Here is a 23,237-nt window from a genome sequence, read left to right as displayed (position 1 = left end):
ATTAATAATATTAATTTATTTAATTTAATTAATTTAATTAAAAAATGTAATTAATGTAAAATAATTAATTTAATTTATTAAATATATTTTAATTAATTTTAAAATGGTAAATATAATGTAATTATCCCTAAACCCAAACCCTGCCCTAAAACCTAAAAACACCCCTGTACCCCAAAACCCAAACCCTGCCCTAAAACCTAAAAACACCCCTGCACCCCAAAACCCAAACCCTACCCTAAAACCTAAAAACACCCCTGTACCCCAAAACCCAAACCCTGCCCTAAAACCTAAAAACACCCCTGTACCCCAAAACCCAAACCCTGCCCTAAAACCTAAAAGCACCCCTATACCCCAAAACCCAAACCCTGCCCTAAAACCTAAAAACACCCCTGTACCCCAAAACCCAAACCCTGCCCTAAAACCTAAAAGCACCCCTGTACCCCAAAACCCAAACCCTGCCCTAAAACCTAAAAACACCCCTGTACCCCAAAACCCAAACCCTACCCTAAAACCTAAAAACACCCCTGTACCCCAAAACCCAAACCCTACCCTAAAACCTAAAAACACCCCTGCACCCCAAAACACAAAGCCTACCCTAAAACCTAAAAACACCCCTGTACCCCAAAACCCAAACAATGCCCTAAAACCTAAAAACACCCCTGTACCCCAAAACCCAAACCCTGCCCTAAAACCTAAAAACACCCCTGTACCCCAAAACCCAAACCCTGCCCTAAAACCTAAAAGCACCCCTGTACCCCAAAACCCAAACCCTGCCCTAAAACCTAAAAACACCCCTGTACCCCAAAACCCAAACCCTGCCCTAAAACCTAAAAGCACCCCTGTACCCCAAAACCCAAACCCTGCCCTAAAACCTAAAAGCACCCCTGTACCCCAAAACCCAAACCCTGCCCTAAAACCTAAAAGCACCCCTGTACCCCAAAACCCAAACCCTGCCCTAAAACCTAAAAACACCCCTGTACCCCAAAACCCAAACCCTACCCTAAAACCTAAAAACACCCCTGTACCCCAAAACCCAAACCCTACCCTAAAACCTAAAAACACCCCTGCACCCCAAAACCCAAACCCTGCCCTAAAACCTAAAAACACCCCTGTACCCCAAAACCCAAACCCTGCCCTAAAACCTAAAAACACCCCTGTACCCCAAAACCCAAACCCTGCCCTAAAACTTAAAAGCACCCCTGTACCCCAAAACCCAAACCCTGCCCTAAAACCTAAAAACACCCCTGTACCCCAAAACCCAAACCCTACCCTAAAACCTAAAAACACCCCTGTACCCCAAAACCCAAACCCTACCCTAAAACCTAAAAACACCCAAACACCCCAAAACATATACATCAGTACCCCAAAACATATACTCCTATACTCATACTTATTTAAAAAATTACTTAAATTAATATATTTAATTTATAATATTTAAAAACGAAATAAATATTTTTTTTAAAATTAATAATAATTAAATCAATTATAAAATATTAAATAAAATAAAAAATTAAATACTTACCAATACTTACGATGTAATGGTATGCGTTGTAATAGCATCTGCTATGTAATGTCATGCGTTGTAATGGCATGCATTGTAATGGTATTTGCGATGTAATAGCTGCGTTGTAACAGCATTACGTTGTAATAGTTGCGTTGTAAGAGTAACACACCAATTGCGTTACCACGTCATTGAGGTGTTGGTACATTTTCAATGTTTTGCTATCGGATATCAGTCCCAAAAAATTGATAATTGTTAATTCAGTATTTTTAAGGTAAGCCTACAACATGCCACGTCCAGATACCCAATATGTATCCATTGGGAAACTCTTTCTAGGAGCTGGAAAAATTAGTTGACTTCTAAAATGGAATTAGTAAAGGGGAAGTAGCATTTTAGCGGTTGAAAAATGTTGAATTGGCGCATTTGCAAATGTTCAAATACTTAGTACATGTTGCTCTTAGTTCACTAGGGGGCTTGACACGTTGGCACTGTGCTGGCTCACAAAAGACAGATTTAGAGGAGTTAGATTGATTGACCTGTGCAACCTAGACTAAAAGCAGCTCAATGAAGTGACTTGCACAATACCATTTACAATTTAGAAATATTACATTAGCAGCACCAAGTAACTTTATAGGCTTTGACACATCTCATTTATGTCAAGCTTTGAACTCTGAAAGAACTATGGAGCCGCAGATGCAATCGACCAAGTGCAGGACTCCCTATGGCTTTCTGTGACAAACACAACATGGAAAATACAACCTCCCTGAATACTCTATTTTTCTCCAATAGGCCTCACCAGGGCCTTCATTCCTCACCAAAACATACAGATTCCTTAAGGCTTTGTGAGGCTTGAGCAGAAGAAAAGGGCAGCCGCGTTCCCTTCCTCACACCGCAGAAGTCTGTATAGGCAGTGAGACCTGCTGCTGAGCTGTAATACAAAGGACTATACACAGCTGTCAGTCTTCCTGTCAGCCTACAAAGTATTGGATCTCAGTAATTACACAAAGCTGTGAAACCAACTTTGCATTAGGATGCAACACTGCAAGAGGTAAATTACTCCGTTCAGTGTCAACAATAAGAGGTGAGAATGTTAGCAAAATTCTTAAAAATATGAAAACGTTCAATCTATAACCTCTCAACCATGCATGAGCGGGGTAAAGAAACAGTTAACTTGCAAAACAATGTACCCAGAGGCCCAGACTTTTTTCTAGGAACTAGCCACCGTATATACATCCAAAAAGCGATTCTGCTCTAGCTTACACCACATTTGTCATAATATCCATAGCAAAAAGTATCTGACATAAATGGTATGACCTATTGTCACTTTGAGATGAAAAGGTAAAGGAAATTGGCTTCTGAGGTGAAGGGAGTTTTACGCCAGTTACATTCAACTAGTGTTATATATATATATAAGTGAGCAAGGACGCAGCCTCGTGTCCGAAACGCATCTGAGGCATGCACCGTTCCACTACTATATTATAAAATAAAGAAAATCTGATACCGGCATATTCTGAGTCTGTGTTCCCGTTCTGTGCGACGAGGCACTTGGGAAGCGTGGAGTCGATATAAATATATATATGGCGAGGGGCATCTAAGCGAGACTTTTCCCGCACAGTTGATAAAGTGGGAGACAGCGCAATATGCGGAAAAAATCACAAGCAGGACTACACGGACCAGGAGGCATTGCCCCATTGAGGGGCGTGCCTTCATCATTATGAAGTAAGGCCCGTCCTGCTGCTCACCTGCACATGATATCGTCACCCTCTGAGGAAGAAGGCAGCCGCCTTCGAAACGCGTCAGGGAACTTTTGACGAAACAGGATTGAAATGAACTCTCCCGATATATCAAGCTATCCAAGCTTTTTGTGTGTGAATAAAGCCTTGCTCAAGCAGCCCCGCGAGTGTGGCATGTGTTCTTTGACACGCGAGCTTCCATTGTAGGATGGTCCCATCACCTTCCCAGCCGCACCCGCCACGAAGAGTGCTAGCGCCTTGATGGGTAAACGGAGCGTCGTAGGGCTACTGCAATACGCTAAGCACCACCAGGAACCGTCGATGGAAGAGTCCCTAAAGGGCGGGCATACAGCCTGTTGGAATGACGGTATTCACCGATTTCCTGCTCATAGACTAAGACGCCGCCTGGCTGGCGAGGGGCATCTAAGCGAGACTTTTCCCGCACAGTTGATGAAGTGGGAGACAGCGCAATATGCGGAAAAAATCACAAGCAGGACTACAAGGACCAGGAGGAATTGCCCCATCCAGGGGCATGCCTTCATCATTATGACGTAAGGCCCGTCCTGCTGCTCACCAGCACATGATATCGTCACCCTCTGAGGAAGAAGGCAGCTGCCTTCGAAACGCGTCAGGGAACTTTTGACGAAACAGGATTGAAATGAACTCTCCCGATATATCAAACTATCCAAGCTTTTTGTGTGTGAATAAAGCCTTGCTCAAGCAGCCCCGCAAGTGTGGCAGGTGTTCTTTGACCCGCGAGCTTCCATTGTAGGATGGTCCCATCACCTTCCAAGACGCACCCGCCACAAAGAGTGCTAGCGCCTTGATGGGTAAACGGAGCGTCGCAGGGCTACTGCAATACGCTAAGCACCGCCAGGAACCGTTGAGGGAAGAGTCCGTAAAGGGCGGGCATACAGCCTGTTGGAATGACGGTATTCACCGATTTCCTGCTCATAGACTAAGACGCCGCCTGGCTGGCGAGGGGCATCTAAGCGAGACTTTTCCCGCACAGTTGATGAAGTGGGAGACAGCGCAATATGCGGAAAAAATCACAAGCAGGACTACAAGGACCAGGAGGCCTTGCCCCATCCAGGGGAGTGCCTTCATCATTATGAAGTAAGGCCTGTCCTGCTGCTCACCTGCACATGATATCGTCACCCTCTGAGGAAGAAGGCAGCCGCCTTCGAAACGCGTCAGGGAACTTTTGACGAAACAGGATTGAAAGGAACTCTCCCGATATATCAAGCTATCCAAGCTTTTTGTGTGTGAATAAAGCCTTGCTCAAGCAGCCCCGCGAGAGTGGCATGTGTTATTTGACACGCGAGCTTCCATTGTAGGATGGTCCCATCACCTTCCCAGCCGTACCCGCCACAAAGAGTGCTAGCGCCTTGATGGGTAAACGGAGCGTCGCAGGGCTACTGCAATACGCTAAGCACCGCCAGGAACCGTCGAAGGAAGAGTCCCTAAAAGGCGGGCATACAGCCTGTGGAATGACGGTATTCACCGATTTCCTGCTCATAGACTAAGACGCCGCCTGGCTGGCGAGGGGCATCTAAGCGAGACTTTTCCCGCACAGTTGATGAAGTGGGAGACAGCGCAATATGCGGAAAAAATCACAAGCAGGACTACAAGGACCAGGAGGCATTGCCCCATCCAGGGGCATGCCTTCATCATTATGACGTAAGGCCCGTCCTGCTGCTCACCTGCACATGATATCGTCACCCTCTGAGGAAGAAGGCATCCGCCTTCGAAACGCGTCAGGGAACATTTGACGAAACAGGATTGAAATGAACTCTCCCGATATATCAAGCTATCCAAGCTTTTTGTGTGTGAATAAAGCCTTGCTCAAGCAGCCCCGCGAGTGTGGCATGTGTTCTTTGACACGCGAGCTTCCATTGTAGGATGGTCCCATCACCTTCCCAGCCGCACCCGCCACGAAGAGTGCTAGCGCCTTGATGGGTAAACGGAGCGTCGCAGGGCTACTGCAATACGCTAAGCACCGCCAGGAACCGTCGAGGGAAGAGTCCCTAAAGGGCGGGCATACAGCCTGTTGGAATGACGGTATTCACCGATTTCCTGCTCATAGACTAAGACGCCGCCTGGCTGGCGAGGGGCATCTAAGCGAGACTTTTCCCGCACAGTTGATGAAGTGGGAGACAGCGCAATATGCGGAAAAAATCACAAGCAGGACTACAAGGACCAGGAGGCATTGCCCCATCCAGGGGCGTGCCTTCATCATTATGAAGTAAGGCCCGTCCTGCTGCTCACCTTCACATGATATCGTCACCCTCTGAGGAAGAAGGCAGCCGCCTTCGAAACGCGTCAGGGAACTTTTGACGAAACAGGATTGAAATGAACTCTCCCGATATATCAAGCTATCCAAGCTTTTTGTGTGTGAATAAAGCCTTGCTCAAGCAGCCCCGCGAGTGTGGTATGTGTTCTTTGACACGCGAGCTTCCATTGTAGGATGGTCCCATCACCTTCCCAGCCGCACCCGCCACGAAGAGTGCTAGCGCCTTGATGGGTAAATGGAGCGTCGCAGGGCTACTGCAATACGCTAAGCACCGCCAGGAACCGGCGAGGGAAGAGTCCCTAAAGGGTGGGCATACAGCCTGTTGGAATGACGGTATTCACCGATTTCCTGCTCATAGACTAAGACTCCGCCTGGCTGGCGAGGGGCATCTAAGCAAGACTTTTCCCGCACAGTTGATGAAGTGGGAGACAGCCTAATATGCGGAAAAAATCACAAGCAGGACTACAAGGACCAGGAGGTATTGCCCCATCCAGGGGCGTGCCTTCATCATTATGAAGTAAGGCCCGTCCTGCTGCTCACCTGCACATGATATCGTCACCCTCTGAGGAAGAAGGCAGCCGCCTTCGAAACGCGTCAGGGAACTTTTGACGAAACAGGATTGAAATGAACTCTCCCGATATATCAAGCTATCCAAGCTTTTTGTGTGTGAATAAAGCCTTGCTCAAGCAGCCCCGCGAGTGTGGCATGTGTTCTTTGACACGCGAGCTTCCATATATATATATATATATATATATATATCAAAGCTACCTCGATTTACACCTACTTCGCGCACTCGAAGGACGGGTGCTTTCGCGGGCGGTGTCTCACGCAGTAAATTGAAGCTCTGTCTCGCCTCGTATTTCAGAAGAAAAGAGAAAGCACTCTCAGGAGCGGGTTCAAAGTTTATTGTCAAAACCCACAGCGACCAGACGCGTTTCGGCGCTTTGCCTTTTTCGATGGTAAAATGCGCTTCTGAGGCAGCCATTTTTATTTCCATCAGCACGTTGTAATGTACGACATAGAGAGAGGACAGATCAACAGAGGTATGGGCGCCATCTTAACCTAGTCATGTATATCTCTGAACTGGCTGTTTACAATTGCATTAATATTGCAAAACAAAACTTTTCGATTCATCAATCATCATTGATAAACATTATACACAATCCATTATAATGTTACAATATATTTCAATAAGGCCCTGGATGGGCTTGCAACCTCTTTGCATTTTTCCTATATCCGTCCTTCAATCTCGCCCTGAATGGGCAAAGTCCGTACATAATGCATTCACTTCTATTCTAATCATATCAAACATATGCCCGCATATAAATACAATCTTTACATTTTCTTTATAACATATACATTCTTTACATATTTCATCTTTTCCTTGTTTTGCCTTTCTCTTACACTGATCATCATGTAGCCATAATTCATTTAACATCTTATGGACCTCTTATTTACCCAGATGTACCGCTAGTTCTTCATGGGTGTTCAAACCTTCTGAGTGCCTTGTTTGTAAGACAATGATGTTGCGAGACTCTAGTCTTCGCAACATCATTAATCTGTCACCCCCCCTAGGGTGTGCTGGGACATGATCTAGTATGAAGAATCTGAGCAGATCCCTGTCACTTTTATGTTTCAGTTGAAAGTGCCGGGCTACCGGATATGTCATATCACAGTTTTTTATAGCCCTGGTGTGTTCTAGGACTCTCTTTTTTGTCTCAAGGATGGTACTCCCAATATATTGGAGTTCACAGGGACAGACCAGACAGTACACCGTGTATGGTGTGCTGCATGTCAAGAATTTTTTGATCTTTCTCGGTTTGTCAATCCCTGGTACCATGTTTGAAGAGGCTTTTCTGCTGCCTGAGCACGCCTTGAATTTGCCGCAAGGAAAAAATCCTTGCAGATTAGTGGATAACTGAGTTAATGGCTTTTTACCCTTGTAACTACTCGTGAGTGTATCCCTCAGCGATCTTGCTTTTCTAAAGGTGAGTAGTGGTTGGGATGGGATATCCAATCCTACTAAGGGTTCTAGCTTTAGGAGGTTCCAATTTTTCTTAAAGATTTTCTTCAAGTCCCCTGCCTCTTCAGAAAAGGTCGTAATCATTCTGAATTTACCATTTTCAGTTTTCTTATTTCTTCCTTTAAATAATTGCTCTCTGGGTGTATTTTTAACCCTGCTGAAAGCTTCTTGCAAGGTACGTTCTTCATAGCCTTGTGCTCTGAATCTATCCATGCATTCTTGTGCATGTTTCAGGTAGTCTACCTCTCTAGTATCATTCCTTTTTATCCGCAGGAGTTCCCCGAACGGAATACTTCTTATTAGTCTGGGTGGATGACTACTCTGAGCATGCAATATCGAATTGCCTGCTGTAGGCTTTAGATACAATTTGGTGTGAATATTCCCGTCTGTTATGCATACCTCCAAATCCAGGAAATGTACTGAGGAGGCACTGATCTCAGCAGTGAATTGTAAATTCACCAAGTTGTGGTTTAGTCTGTCTATGTATTCCAAGGCTGTTTCTATAGATCCTCTCCAGATCACAAAGAGATTGTCTATATAACGATGCCAGGTGACTATATTTTTAGTCCAGTTGTGGTTGGTCTCCGCCCAGGCCCAGGTCTTCCTTTGTGTCTGTGTGATGTTGCTCCAACCTTTATGCTTTTTGTCATAAGCTATGTGTTGCAATTCTCTGCACATGCTTTTTTCGAACACATCCATGACATCATTCTTAATCGGTGGTGTTTTTACCACCGATTAAGAATGATGTCATGGATGTGTTCGAAAAAAGTATGTGCAGAGAATTGCAACACATAGCTAATGACAAAAAGCATAAAGGTTGGAACAACATCACACAGACACAAAGGAAGGCACTAGAAAGCTTAAAAAACGACCCTCAATAGTCATCAAAAAGTCAGACAAAGGGGGGAATGTCGTAGTTCAGTCAAGATCCAAATATATAGCAGAAGGTTTGAGACAACTTTCTGACACTACCACCTACTGCAGAAGTAATCGAATGGAGTACGAGAACTCTGTGAAAGCATATAACATTCAGCTCTCACATTGGAAAGACACGGGGTATTGAAGAGGAGGAATTTAAATTCTTAGAATGCCAATTCCCTAAACTGCCTGCCTTGTATCTTTTACCGAAGATACATAAGAGTATCGAAAATCCACCTGGCAGGCCGATTATTTCATCTAATGGCAGTTGCCTAGAAAACACCTCAAAATAAGTGGATCATTTTCTACAGAATGCAGTTCAGAATCTCCCTTCCTATGTAAGAGATTCAGGTGACTTTTTGAGGCAAATTGCAACCATTGAATGGGAGGAGAATGTTTCGCTTCTGTCACTTGATGTCGTAAGCCTTTATACAAGTATCCCCCACCAGCAAGGCTTAGATGCTTGTAGACATTTTTTGGCTAAAAGGTCGGTGTCATATCTGCACCACACACAAATGCTCATACAAATGATGCATACATGCCTTACTCAGACTTACTTTTTGTTTGACAATAAAGTTTTCAAGAAAACTCTCGGTACTTCCATGGGGACTTGCTTTGCGGGTCTCTTCATGGGGTACTGGGAGGAGGAAATCACGTATCGATCATCTATGTATAAAAAACACGCAATCAAATTGATGCGGTATATAGATGATATTTTTGTAATATGGGAAGGGACTGAAGAGGAAGCTTTGAAATTTGTCCAAACACTGAATGACAACACGTTTAACCTAAAATTCACTAGTCACTGGTCCAAAGATACATTGGAATTCCTTGATTTGAAATTGCGAGTTAATGACAACAAGTTGGAAAGTGAGCTGTTTAGGAAAATGACATCAGGGAACAGCCTCCTGCACGCCCGCAGTTGCCACCCAAATTCCCTTATCCAAAGCATCCCGGTAGGGGAATTGCTGCGAGCGAAACGTAACTGTAGTACCAACAACAGTTTTGCAGCTGAAGAGAAAGTAATGTGTGGGAGATTTGCAGCAAGAGGGTACTCTCACAAAACTATTGTAAATGCCCAAAAAGTGGTAGCAGGAAGAAGTAGAGAGTCACTACTAGAAAAACACCCAGAGATAGTAGAAACGGGAGCAAAAACACGTTTCATTACTACGTACAGTAGCAAAGCATTTCTATTGAGGAAAAGCCTTAATAAATTTTGGCCAATGTTACAAACTGACCCAGACATAGCGATCAGTGTCGAAGCATCTCCCCAAGTAACGTTTAGGAGAGCAAGATCCCTGAAAGACCAGTTATGCAAGGCGATCGAACCGAATAAAATCACAATGCCAAATGTACAAGGCTTTTTTACTTGCAGAAATTGAAAAGCCTGCAAGAATAGTCACAATGTGAAGGTAGCAGTTTTATCATCAGCAGCAGAACCATTTGTAATTCGAGAACATACATCTTGCAACACTGAATATGCCGTTTATGCATTGTTCTGCCCATGTAAGAAGGCTTATATTGGCAGCACAAATAAAAAGGCAAAGTTACACATTTTGGAACATCTTAGAGCGAAAATGAATGTGGATAAAACCTATCCAATAGCAAGACATTTCCAAAGTTGCCACGATCAGAACTCTGATTTGTTAAGCTTTTGTGTCCTTGATACAATGAAACACAACGAAAGAGGTGGCAATAGACTGCAATGTCTACGTATACTGGAGACGAAAATCATAATACAATACAGAACTATGGCCCCACTAGGACACAATGATGAGGAAATGGAAGTACATTTAGGCTAGTTTGCTCACGCTGCATAGAGTATAATAATGCAATCTGACCTGTCCTGCTCCTCTATTGGAACCCCGCAGTTCGTCCCATTTAGAGTATCCGATTCCTGATACTGACATATGTGCTCGTATATATATTCTCTTTTAACTCTGTAAAAATATCGTGTTTGTGTGTTTTAATGGGTATTTTGTATATAATTTGAGTAGTTCATTATTATTATTTTTATTTCAGGGAATGTGGACTCCACTTAAACATTGAGACAATACAATGCAGTTTACCACACTTGAATGTTCAAGGAAAATTACGTTGAGGGAGTTACGCCCACTTGGGCAGGATTGGTTGCTGTCACAATAAGATTTGATAGTTCTGCACTTTGCAAATCCTTTGTAACATGATGTTCCATTGAAATTTAATTTGGGAATCGCTTTAGCCCACTGGGGCAGTACTTGCAAATTATAATCGTCGATTGTTATTTTTTAAGCGGTTGCAAACTACTACAGTTTAAAGTAAGCCAAGGCATTTGTATAACTGTATTGATGTGTTCTAGCCTTGTGATTAATTTGGAAACCGCTGCAGTTTAAAGATAGCAATCGCCATTTGCTTATATAACAAGCAGACTCAAAGATTTATGGCCTAATATAAAGCCTTAGGAACTCACATAACTTTATTGATACAAGTGCAACGAACACGGCGAAGTAAAGCTAAAAAATTGATATTTGCATTAATTAATTTTTGTTTTGCAGGCAAGATTATAGAAATGTATACCCCTGTTTCGAATTAAACAAAAAGAATATGTGTAAACTGTTGTCAAGAAGAAAAACTTTCCGAATTACTGCTTTGTTGAGAAATCGCGGTAGTCTGTTGTTTATGGTATTGTGTCACATGTTTGTTTATTTAAACCAATGAGATGCACACAACTTGACTCGTGAGCAAGGGAAGTCTCCCGAAACGCGTCAAGTTAATTTTCTGTTGCCAGTCACGGAATAAAATCCTTTTTGATGCAACTCGAGTTCGTGCTTTTTCATACAGCCTTGGATGTGAGGAGCAATGTGTGGATTATGGAATTGATTTAAGGGCTCGCCACCCAGCACGAGCCTCTGTCACGAAGAGGAGGAGTCAAGGCGGCGTTCAGCGTCTGCGGAACTTAATGAATTAATATATATATATATATATATCTCCAGCACAAAGTGATCCTTAGACCCTGCCCGCTCTGCTACCGGTGCTCTGCGTAGGGGTCGGATCATGACCCAAAACAACAACTTTTTCCACCAAGGACGGGGCAATCAGGCTTGGGTTTATCAACTTGATGTATTTTTTCAATGCTCAGACCAACACGTTTCAGCCACACCTTGGCTTTTTTCACGGTAAGTGAGCCATCATTTGTGTTTCATTTAAATCCCATTCTGCCTTTAGGTAGCTTTCTGGGATATGTAGTTTACACAAGTTATATTCATATTTACAATTTCGACTTTTTGCGCCAGACTTTCACAAAATGTAATGAATATTTATAATATATGTACATTCAGGTTTAGTGCCTGAGCAGTAATTTGCGCTTGCATTGTTACACAGCTCGTTCTTCTACATTTTGGTTTTGTGACGGCTCTCCACATATGTAAATAATGCTTACTCATTTCTTTATGATTAGTTTAAACAAATCAGTGAGAGGATATAGTATCCATTTTTCATTAACAACATCAATGTCCGAGCCTAACAGATACTCTCAGCAAGGTTTAGTTCCTTGTGAATATTCAAGCAGCTAAAGAGTCAAACATATTCAGGGTTTCCAAGCGTTCAGATTTTCTTACTCCTAGTTCTTTTCTTATTTATTCCAAATGTACATAAAGTTCCTCGTCATTTTTCATTCCTCTCGGGTTTTTGCTCTTTTATCGGATGATAAAGTGGCATTCTATTTGCACAAAATATCACAGGGGGGAGGCAGAGTGCTGATCCGTTCAGTCTCCTTTGAATACTCAAAAAATCATGGCGGAAGGATCACTTGTCCTGCATAACCAGGGTATGCAGGTAGGTACGTGGTGTCTCACAAATTAAAAGACCCTCATGCACGTGTATTATGAGTGTTCGTAGCGGTATATGTTGTCTCCCAGCTCTTTTATACACGTATGTGCATAATCCTTGGGTCAGTATTTATGCACCCTCCGCCTGGAGGATTTTGCCCTTGGTTAAAACAGTAGTGGTCGTGGAAAGTGAGGTGGTTTCTATTTGCCTCAGTTTCTTTTGTCGATCTCTACCTCGCTTGTCTTGTTTTACCATATAGATTTCATAGTATGACATTTCTCTCCCTTCTTTTTTTAAATAATCAAGTAGAAGCACAAGCCATATGGATCCCATACGGAGCACCATATGAGAAAAGGGAATTCAGAGTTTATCTGATGATGCTCTTAGGGTTGAAACATTCAGCGAATTACCAAACAGTCTATCTGCCAATCATATGTACTGAATCATATCTGCTGTAGAGATCATGTTAGAATAAATCACTCTCCAAACTTCTACCTACTGCTGTATTGGCCACAAAAAGTGAGAAGTACGCTAAAGCATCGTCCCACTGCAGAGTATGCATGCTTGTTTAGGAGGAATTGGGCAGCAGATGTATCTTGGAAATACTTTAAATAGTTTCTTGGCCTGGAACAGAAAGTTTTAGTAAGTAATAAACTAGCCTTGTGGTGACGATAGGCATAGAACCAAGCCATTGAGAACAGCAGCTAGAAACAGTCACACCATCTGTGCTCCGTCCAGCTAAACTCCTTTTATGATTACACTTATTTCAGTGATTTACTTTAGAAAGTTATCGTATAGAACCAGGAAGTCTAAGGTGTTTCAGGAGAATGTTCTAAAAATGATCCATTTGTGCCATTTAAGTTCATGTAGAATTCACTGGCCAATGCCCCGCATTCTTTTGAAGCCTTAATGTAACAATCACGGGGACCTTTTGAACTCACCAGCCGAGACCTTGTGTTTTCGAAAGGAAAAACTTTAGTGCAGTTGGATTACACTTTTATTGATTATGAAATAAAGCTTACAAATAGAGCTCCATTCTATTTCAGAAATGCAAGACAGTGAAAATAGAATCCGTGAACCAATTTTGTTGAGTACTAAACATTCAATGCTTCTTGATAGGGGAACTTCTCCAGTAACATAGCCGGCAGAGACAAATTATGATAATCTCGGCCTGGGTGTGAAATTCCGCTTCACTTGCGGTGTTCACAGAGTTTTTCACATTCTGCGCTCCACGTAGAACGCAGATTTCTGAAAAACTCCAGTTAGCGGTGCAGAGCGGACTATCTCCTCTCCTGTGCTTAACATTGTCGAGCAAAGAAAATCTTACTCCAGACCACCTCGGGCAAAATTTCTCACTGCGGGTGGTTGCGGCTGGTGGCTACCGCTCGCATTGAGAAACCTTCTGCTCACGTTGAGGAAGCTTCCACTTGAGTAGAACACCTATGTGAGAGGCAGAAAGAAGCAGCGCCCTGGGGGGGGGTGCGGCTGAGCTTTTTGCTAGGGCCGGGTTTGGACAGTTTTCTTATAGGAAGCCGAGATTGCCGGCCCCAGTAACGAAAACGGCCACCCAAAACTGGTGCCCGCTACGGCCAGTCCAACCCAGCCTGTGATTTTAACTTCGATAAGATTAAAAGCTTATCTAGTCTTATTTTACTTTAGACTAGCTGGACTTGTCCCCCTCTGCAGGAGAGGGTAACATGGCTCTCACCCAATGACTCTAACTCGAATTGCTGTTGAGGAACCGAGGTCTGGATCTCGCATCCCGTAGAAATCCAACTGAGCATTTGCTGCATCTGAGCCTTCAAGAATTGAGCTGCATAAAGGGAACCCAGGAGGTAGGGCTGAGAGGATTTGTGTTCACTCTGCTCCAATCTGACCTTACTTGATACGTATCCATCAGCATTACCATCTGCCTATCCTGAGCCCCGAACTTTTTAAGTGCATCTTCATCCACTTCTGGTGGAAAAGTCCAAGAGTTTGCAAGAACTTTGGATTCCCTTGAGGGAACTTTTCATTGAGATCCAGAATGTCAGCTCACAGCTCACTGTCTCAAAAAAGCAGGACCGCTGTAGGAATGCACAGCGGAGAGGGATGGGCCTGCAACTGAGAAGTTCCTCCTGCAACAGCACCACGTGTCTTCTTTGACTGAGGATTTAGTAGCCACTGCCACACCTACACCAAAGAGCACCTTCTTAGCCCGGCTGATGGACAGTGCAAATTCTAACCCTGCACTAGCTGGACCAGTGGTAGGGGATGGCCCTGGGAATATCCTGGAAGCATATTTCCTGGAGGGGAGATCAGGGAGGACCAAATGAGCAGGATCTCCTCTGTAGAGACAATGAAAGTTATGTGTAGCCAATCCTGATGACAAGGAACAATACTTGTACCCACATATGAGGTGCCTAAAAAAGCAAGGGACCCACATTCAGGGAGGAAGAAAAGGTTCATGTGATTCCCTCTGTAATTAAACATTTCCAATTTTGCACAATCCTAAGGATACCAGGAAGGCTGAGGAAGCTAAAGGAATCACTGGAGGACTCCACAGGGAGGAAGGTTTAATGCTCACAGTTTGTGTCCATTCACTCTGCCATTGACATACTAAGAGGTGATGAGCCAGACCTTATACTTTCAAACTGCAGTAGGTACCATGTCATTCACATCCATGTGAGCCTAGAGGCAGCTGGACACTGCTGCATCATTCCAGCCTGGGATGTTTGATCCACCTGTTGTCAGGTTTCATCCAGCCTACAGAAAGCAGCTACATTCAGACTACTGAGAATCTCCAATTTGGTGGAGCTCCACTTGAACCCTCCACAAAATAACAGCAGAGCCCTGGAAAAAGAGATACCAGAAAGAGACAGTCCATCTGACGTGAGGATAAGAAAAACACTAGGGTGAGAGCGAGGAAATTTAAATCAACTACTCAATGCAGAGACTGTGTCCAGTGCATGTTGCAGCTCTTTTGAAACAAAATAGCATTTTGATAATATTGCAGGAGAAACAGTTTGTTCCAAAACACAAATATTGCTTAAATGTCCTCGTCTCGCGCAACATTGTTATGTGAAGATTATTTTAGACTCTATGTTAGTGTCTATATGATCCGAAATGTCATAGTTTTGAGAGATTGATTTCTGACCATCCAGTAATTTCTGAGGTCACTCTTTGCCCATCCTCTTTCAACTTCCTGTGTGTGCTAGAACTGCCTGTCACAGGAGTGCCCGGTCCCTTTGGGGTAACAAGGCAGACCTTCACGATGCAACCTGCCAGCAAAAATCAAAGTTTCAGCAGTCCTGCTTTTTATTTGCCACAACAAGGTCTGATTGATGCGCTCAGCCACCACGTCAAGCACATTGAACAAGGCATCACAGAGTAAGCCAGTGGGCCCAGCACTAAAGACACTAACACATCAAGGACTGAATGTGCGCTCCTCTGGAGGGCGCAGGACATTGATGGCCTGTTTCTTAAAGCGCTTTCTCCTCCATGACCTGTACGATTACTGCGACAGGTCTTTGTTCATAGTTTTATGCACACGCTTAACCTGCTGTTTGCTGTGGATAAATGTTTATTTGAAATGTATATTCCCTTTTAGGTAATAACTGTTACACTGCACCTAATCTCTAGTATTGATGTGCAGCTTGTGAAGGCTAGCTGCATTTGTCTCTTATCTTTCAGGTGTCATGTCTGATCCTGCAGCCAACTCCCGCTGTGAACAGCTATAGGCTACGTGCAACAAGGATTGGCCAGTCCACGGGGTTGGACTCTGGCCCTGGCCAAAGGGACGTTTTTACATCCACATCTGAGTGCGATGGGCACATATTTCATTATTTTGGTAAGACAAATAATCTAAAATGGCCAGATTCTGCGCTCCACGTAAAGCGCAGATTTCTGAAAAACTCCAGTTAGCCGCGCAGAGTGGACTATCGCCTCTCCCGTGCTTAACATTGGCGAGCAAAGAAAATCTTACTCCAGACCACCTCGGGCGAGATTTCTCACTGCGGGTGGTTGTGGTTGGTCGCTACCGCTCGCATTGAGAAACCTTCTGCTCACGTTGAGGAAGCTTCCACTTGAGTAGAACACCTATGTGAGAGGCAGAAAGAAGCAGCGCCCTGGGGGGGTGGGTGCGGCCGAGCTTTTTGCTAGGGCCAGGTTCGGACAATTTTCTTATAGGGGGCCGATATTGCCGGCCCCGGTACCGAAAACGGCCCCCCAGAGGCACAAAACTGGCACCCACAATGGCCGCCCAACACGGAAATGCCTGGTGCCAGCTGCGGCCAGTCCAGCCCTGCCTGTGATCCAGACTGTGGTAATGATTTTGACTTGGATAAGATTAAAAGCTTATCTAGTCTTATTTTACTTAAGACTAGCTGGACTTGTCCGCCTCTGCAGGAGAGGGTAACATGGCTCTCACCCAATGACTCTAACTCGAATTGTTGTTGAGGAACCGAAGTCTGGATCTCGCATCCCGTAGGAATCAAACTGAGCATATTTGCTGCATTTGAGCCTTCAAGAATTGAGCTGCATAAAGGGAAGCGAGGAGGTAGGGCTGAGAGGATTTGTGTTCACTCTGCTCCAATCTGACCTTACTTGATACGTATCCATCAGCATTACCATCTGCCTATCCTGAGCCCCAAACTTTTCAAGTGACAAGTGCATCTTCATCCACTTCTGGTGGCAAAGTCCAGGAGTTTGCAAGAACTTTGGATTCCCTTGAGGGAACTTTTCATTGAGATCCAGAATGTCAGCTCACAGCTCACTGTCTCAAAAAAGCAGGACCGCTATAGGAATGCACAGCGGAGAGGGATGGACCTGCAACTGAGAAGCTCCTCCTGCAACAGCACCAGATGTGATCTTTGACTGAGCTTTAGTAGCCACTCCCACACCTACACCAAAGAGCACCTTCTGAGCCCGGCTGATGGACAGTGCAAATTCTAACCCTGCACTGGCTGGACCAGTGGTGGGGAATGGCCCTGGGAATATCCTGGAAACACATTCCCTGGAGGGGAGATCAGGGGTGGATCACATGAGCAGGATCTCCTCTGTAGAGACAGTGAAAGTTATGTGTAGCCAAACCTGATGACAAGGAACAATACTTATACCCACATATGAGTTGCCTAAAAAAGCAAGGGACCCGCATTCAGGGAGGAAGAAAAGGTTCATGTGATTGCTTCTGTAATTAAACATTTCCAATTTTGCACAATCCTAAGGATACTAGGAAGGCTGAGGAAGCTAAAGGAATCACTGGAGGATTCCACAGGGAGGAAGGTTTAATTCTCACTGTTTGTGTCCATTCACTCTGCCATTGACATACTAAGAGGTGATGAGGCAGACCTTGTACTTTCAAACGTCTGTAGGTACCATGTCATTCACATCCATGTGAGCCTAGAGGCAGCTGGACACTGCTGCACCATTCCAGCCTGGGATGTTTGATCCACCTGTTGTCAGGTTTCATCCAGCCTACAGAAAGCTATCTTCAGACTGCTGAGAATTATAATGTTTCCAATTTGGTGAAGCCCCACTTGAACCCTCCACAAAATAATATCAGAGCCCTGGAAAAAGAGATACCAGAAAGAGACAGTCCATCTGACGTGAGGATAAGAAAAACACTTGGGTGAGAGGCAATTTAAATCAACTAATCAATGCAGAGACTGTGTCCAGTGCATGTTGCAGCTCTTTTGAAACAAAATAGCATTTTGATAACATTGCAGGAGAAACAGTTTGTTTCAAAACACAAATATTGCTTAAATGTCCTCGTCTCGCGCAACATTGTTATGTGAAGATTATTTTAGACTCTATGCTAGTGTCTATATGATCCGAAAAGTCATCGTTTTGAGAGATTGATTTTTGACCATCCAGTAATTTCTGAGATCACTCTTTGCCCATCCTCTTTCAACTTCCTGTGTGTGCTAGAACTGCCTGTCACAGGAGTGCCCGGTCCCTTTGGGGTAACAAGGCAGACCTTCACGATGCCACCTGCCAGCAGAAATCAAAGTTTCAGCAGTCCTGCTTTTTATTTGCCACAAAAAGGTCTGATTGAGACGTTAGCACATTGAACTAGGCATCACAGAGTAAGCCAGTGTGCCCAACACTAAAGACACTAACACATCAAGGACTGAATGTGCGCTCCTCTGGAGGGCGCAGGACATTGATGGCCTGTTTCTTAAAGCGCTTTCTCCTCCATGCCCTGTACCATTACTGCGGCAGGTCTTTGTTCATAGTTTTATGCACACGCTTAACCTGCTGTTTCCTGTGGATAAATATTTATTTGACATTTATATTCCCTTTTAGGTACTAACTGTTACACTGCACCTAATCTCTAGTATTGATGTGCAGCTTGTGAAGGCTAGCTGCATTTGTCTCTTATCTTTCAGGTGTCATGTCTGATCCTGCAGCTATAGGCTACGTGCCACAAGGATTGGCCAGTCCACGGGGTAGGACGCTGGCCCTGGCCAAAGGGACATTTTTACATCCAGATCTGAGTGCGATGGGCACATATGTCATTATTTTGGGAAGACAAATAATCTAAAATGGCCGGCCATGCCTGTGCATATATGTGCAAGCATCCACCCACATTGGCGGGTATCTTTGAACATTCATTACTGTTATAAAAACCAAAGAAGGCTATCTGTGCATGCATATGTCTGAGTGAGTACATGCATGCAAAGACGGCCAACTCTGAACGTGTTTTACTTTTAGAAGTATTTTTTATGACAGCACTGTGTGCATGTGCATGCATGGATTTGCCTACCTGAGCAACCACACTTGAATTGGTTTTATAATAAAGTTTTAAAACAATATTCGCCAAAAAAAACTAATTAGCAAAGCCGAAAGGTTTGCAGCCAATGCCCGGCCTATTGGCTTTGCCAATGATTGCTTTGTGTGTATATAGATACACATAGTTTAGTATGGACCTTAGAGTGATGTTTGCGAAGAGAAGCACCTCTGTCTGAAGTTTGGCGACATGTCAGGGGACCCTGGGGTCACTTACTTGCAGCATGGAAAATTGTGAGCACACCAGTTCCACGCTCCCAGGCACGGAAAGAAAATGCATAGAACACATCTCTCAATGCACCACTTGTACAGCTGGACACTGCGTTCTTTGGTGATATGTTTCTGAAAGGCAGTGAGCTATCTAACCTCTTCAACTTCCTTTTCTCAGGAAGAACTATCTAAATTCAGTATTTGTTACTTCACCTCCTCCACCCTGGCCCTTCTTTCCCCAGGACATGAAGGAGTTTAGACTGTCAGACAGGCACCTCAAGCTCACTTCTGCACTCTCAGTCAAATAAAAGACGGTAGGTACAGTGAAGTCTAAAATGACGTCCTTCTCTCCAAATCTCACCTCCACTTTCAATGACGCCTTTCCTTGACTCAAAAGCTTCATCTAACCACATTCAGCTCTGTGCGCCCGGTTTTGTGGCGCGTAAACCGTCGAGCGATTTAAGATACATATGTCAGCAAATGAGAGTCAGGGAAGGGGTTGAGAGAGACGAAGGGTTTAAAGAAGGGAAGGATGAAGGTAGGAATCAGAGTAAGATAAAATGAGGGAAAGGAAGAACGGAGGGAGAAGAGAAAGAAGGTAAGATGAGAGGAAAGAACATGCATAATATTGATCTAAGAAGAAACGAAGAATGAAGGAAGGGAGTAGAAAAAAAAAGAAAGGAGGGTGGAAGTGAGGACGGAAGGCGGCTTGGGAGGAAGGAAGAAAAGAGAAAAGGAAAGTAAAGAGTTGTGGGAGGAATGCAGGGGGAAAGAATAATCTCGTTTACATGCAGCATGCCATGAGCTTTCTGTTTTGCAATGGCACATGTTCCACATGAAGCTTTGTCATGAAGGGTACATACAATGTATAATCTGAACACGAATCCAGAACAGCCGGGCTACCTCTGCCCCAACCGGGGTTTGACCTCTCAAGCACGTCTAAAAAACGGAAGTTGGGAAAAATGCAAAACATTCGGGGAAAGTTTCGAGCAGAACCATTGCTGTGCTTAAGGAATTAGAAAACTGGCGAGCAAGCAGTCCTTGCGCCCCAGCGATTCCTGCACTGTGCGTACAGAGCCTGTGTCCTCGAGGTACCACTGCCGAACAGAAGAGCACACACACACACACACACTACTGCTACTGTGTTGATGACCCAGGACTAAATGGGGAGAGAGTACAATACGACAAATCAACCGCCCCCCCCCCCCCCCCCCCGCATAATTTGCTGCAGCCCTTATTCCTAAAAAAAAGAAAGCATGGAATAAAATGGCAAGTGACGTAGGGCCTCGCGAAGTTCTGCTCTAAACATAGACGTCAAACGCAGGGTCGCTGGAAACTGACACTGGGTTTTAACATCTGTCAGGCGCCACGTGCGCGGCCAGCGTCTGGCTGCCTTTTGCAGTGTTGACTTCCGCCTTTCAATTCCCGCTGACAGACAGCCCCGGCTGCTCCCAGGACGGCCAGCCAAGAGCCATCGCCACATACTAATCACACACTCAAGGGGCACGTGCCGTGACAATGACCAGGGGCTGGCAGGTTCAAGGGGTCGCCACCGCAGGTCAATCTGAGGCCTAACTAGCTTCCTTTATTTAAGCATGACATATTCTGTTTCATATGCTAGGGTGCGAGCAACACAGCAAAGTGGAAAGTAACAGAAGCCATTTTACAATGTGATCATTTTTATCAAGGAATGCGCGCGACCTTTGTCACAACCTCCTAGTAACAAGACATACAGAGTTAAGGCCCATTGTGCCCAAAGTTCAGAACCTTCAAATCGGGTGAGCAGGAAAGACAAGAATAGGAAGGAGCATTAACAATGTCTGACATTTTGATTTTCCTGTGAGAGAATTTATAATGTGACACGCTGCACATCAAACGTTCTGGTGCGTTTCATTTCCCAAAAGCCATTGCTTTCAAGATGGCGCGTGTCAATATAGCAAAGTACTTCATTTTTTCAACTCTATGACATTTCTCCACTGAGTTAGAAAGTGGTCGTGCTTGCATCTGCAACAAAAAAAGGGCTTCTAGATAGTCGGACAGCTAGATTTAAATGCATCTTTTTTTGAGAATCAAGGCACAACAATTCTTTTACCGGGCCCACCTTCAGTTCACCTCATTAAAAATAAAATCCCCACACTGTATGTGACATAGAATGCATCCAATGCATGCTCGAAATTAGCACCAGCTGAAAACATAAATTAAGCACACAATCTCCTGCCTCACCTTCGATCACCTGGCCGGTACTGCACTGTCTACCTTTGCAAAAACAGATCTTCTGTCAAGCTTGAAAAGTACACCTTTGCTAATCCAACCTTCCTAAACTCGCCACAACAGCATTCAAATATAGAGGTATATAGGAGATTCTCCAGAGAAGCCTCCTAACTGTGGATCAACCAACCCACACACATTAAATAACTCTAAAAACACTTTAGGGAAAGACAGTCAAATCCAAAAACACCTATGTGTATAAATCTAGTGGGACAATAACACTGCAGTTAGAGGCAATAAATAGAATAAGAATAAATGCCCCACAGACAAGTGTGTTACAAGTGTGCAGCATATGTCTAACAACCATAAAAAGAATGAAGATACACATTTCCTAAAGAGTGCTCAACATTCACAGGCCTATATGTGACTCTTCATTAAATAACAAAACTTATTGGCATCTCATCTTACCTTGCTGGAGTACGGCGGCTTGCTCAAGTTGACCCCGTCCCGGATGAGTTTATCTCTGATCATAATCTTCAATTTGAGTTTGGGAAAAATTCCTAGGCCCATCCCACGCAGCCCAGTGCTGTGACCCTTGGCTGGAGCTTTAGGGCCCTGTGGGGCCTTCGGGGCCTCGCGATGCAAAACCAAGTGCCTGGCATAGATCTCCGGGATGGGCGGTGCCACCTGCTGGGGTTCAAGGGTGAAATAAAGCCCAGGTGCATTCTCCTCCTCCTTCAGCCTCTGGACAGCTTGCAGGATCTTCCGTCGGTGGTGGGGCAACCACACCCCGATGGCGTCCAGGTCCGGGTCCCCGATCTGCTTGCACACCTCCAGGTCATCGTAGCCATTATCCACAAATGCCTCTGTGTACTGCACGAGCCGCAAGGTCTTCAGCCACTCATAGACTATGTTGGTGCACATGGCTAGCACAATAAACGCAGCCCAGGTCCAACACTATGGGTTATGCATATAGATTATGGAAATTTACTCCGCAAAAAGAACAAAACCTCAAAAAAATCCATCAATCCCAACAAAAAAATCCAGCGTCCCACGTTGAATAATTCTTCTGTTTGAATCCTTTCAACAACCAACCCAAAAACCCTCAGAGTGGGCCTCATTCATACCTAGAGCTATCTAGATTCCAAAGTTTGCCTCACACAAGCAGCAAGAGTTGGCAATGAACACACGGGGTTCCAAGAGTGTTCTCCAACTGCTGTTCTCTTGTACTCTCAGAATGTCAAAATAGAGCAAATTCCCACCTTCTTGTGTATTTATGATGATTATTGATCATTTTCTGGGCAACTGTCGTGAATCCAGCAGGGAAAACGAACCAAAAACAATGAAATCAAAAAAGCAGCGACTCAAAAAACAAAGAATTGCACCTTCTAAGGAGGCATCATAATGGAAAAAAGAAAGCAAAAGTGCTGAAGCTTGCAAACATAGAGTGAGTGCTCCCTCGCGAATCACCTGCTGCTGAAGCTGTTGTACTTTTCCATCACTCTGAACTCACCTGCTCGCACAGCCCACACCTCCAAAATGAGAAGTTATCCTCATTTGGAAGCATCAATGTATAAATAAAAAATCCACGAACACACTTCACCCGAGTTGGTGGCAGCATCCACCCTGGTGGGGAAATCGGAGCCCTTTGGCCACTTGCATGCACGCTGTGCAGTTTTTATGCACGATTCCTAAAACGTACCGTGCCGGTCCTCACACTTTCTTGCACTTGTGCGATTTCCTCCCGCGCATCTCGGAGATGTCACGCGCTACATC

At 44.4% G+C, this 23,237-nt stretch overlaps 1 protein-coding gene across 1 annotated transcript in view; it reads right to left on the bottom strand.

Annotated features, from left to right (window-relative positions):
- SAMD5 (sterile alpha motif domain containing 5) overlaps nucleotides 1-22,525 on the bottom strand; it is a 274,149-nt gene extending 251,624 nt beyond the window's left edge. Inside the window, exon 1 of the mRNA XM_086925402.1 lies at nucleotides 21,930-22,525. Within this exon, the coding sequence (XP_086781528.1) occupies nucleotides 21,930-22,385 (456 nt within the window). The 5' untranslated portion in view covers nucleotides 22,386-22,525. The remainder of the gene's footprint in view (nucleotides 1-21,929) is intronic.
- Nucleotides 22,526-23,237: the final 712 nt, after the last annotated feature.

This window comes from Lissotriton vulgaris, chromosome 6, assembly GCF_964263255.1.
Source record: "Lissotriton vulgaris chromosome 6, aLisVul1.2, whole genome shotgun sequence".
In the NCBI taxonomy this organism is placed as follows: domain Eukaryota; kingdom Metazoa; phylum Chordata; class Amphibia; order Caudata; family Salamandridae; genus Lissotriton; species Lissotriton vulgaris.
The sequence above is the reverse complement of the archived record's forward strand: the minus strand, read 5'-3'. Positions and strand labels throughout refer to the sequence as shown.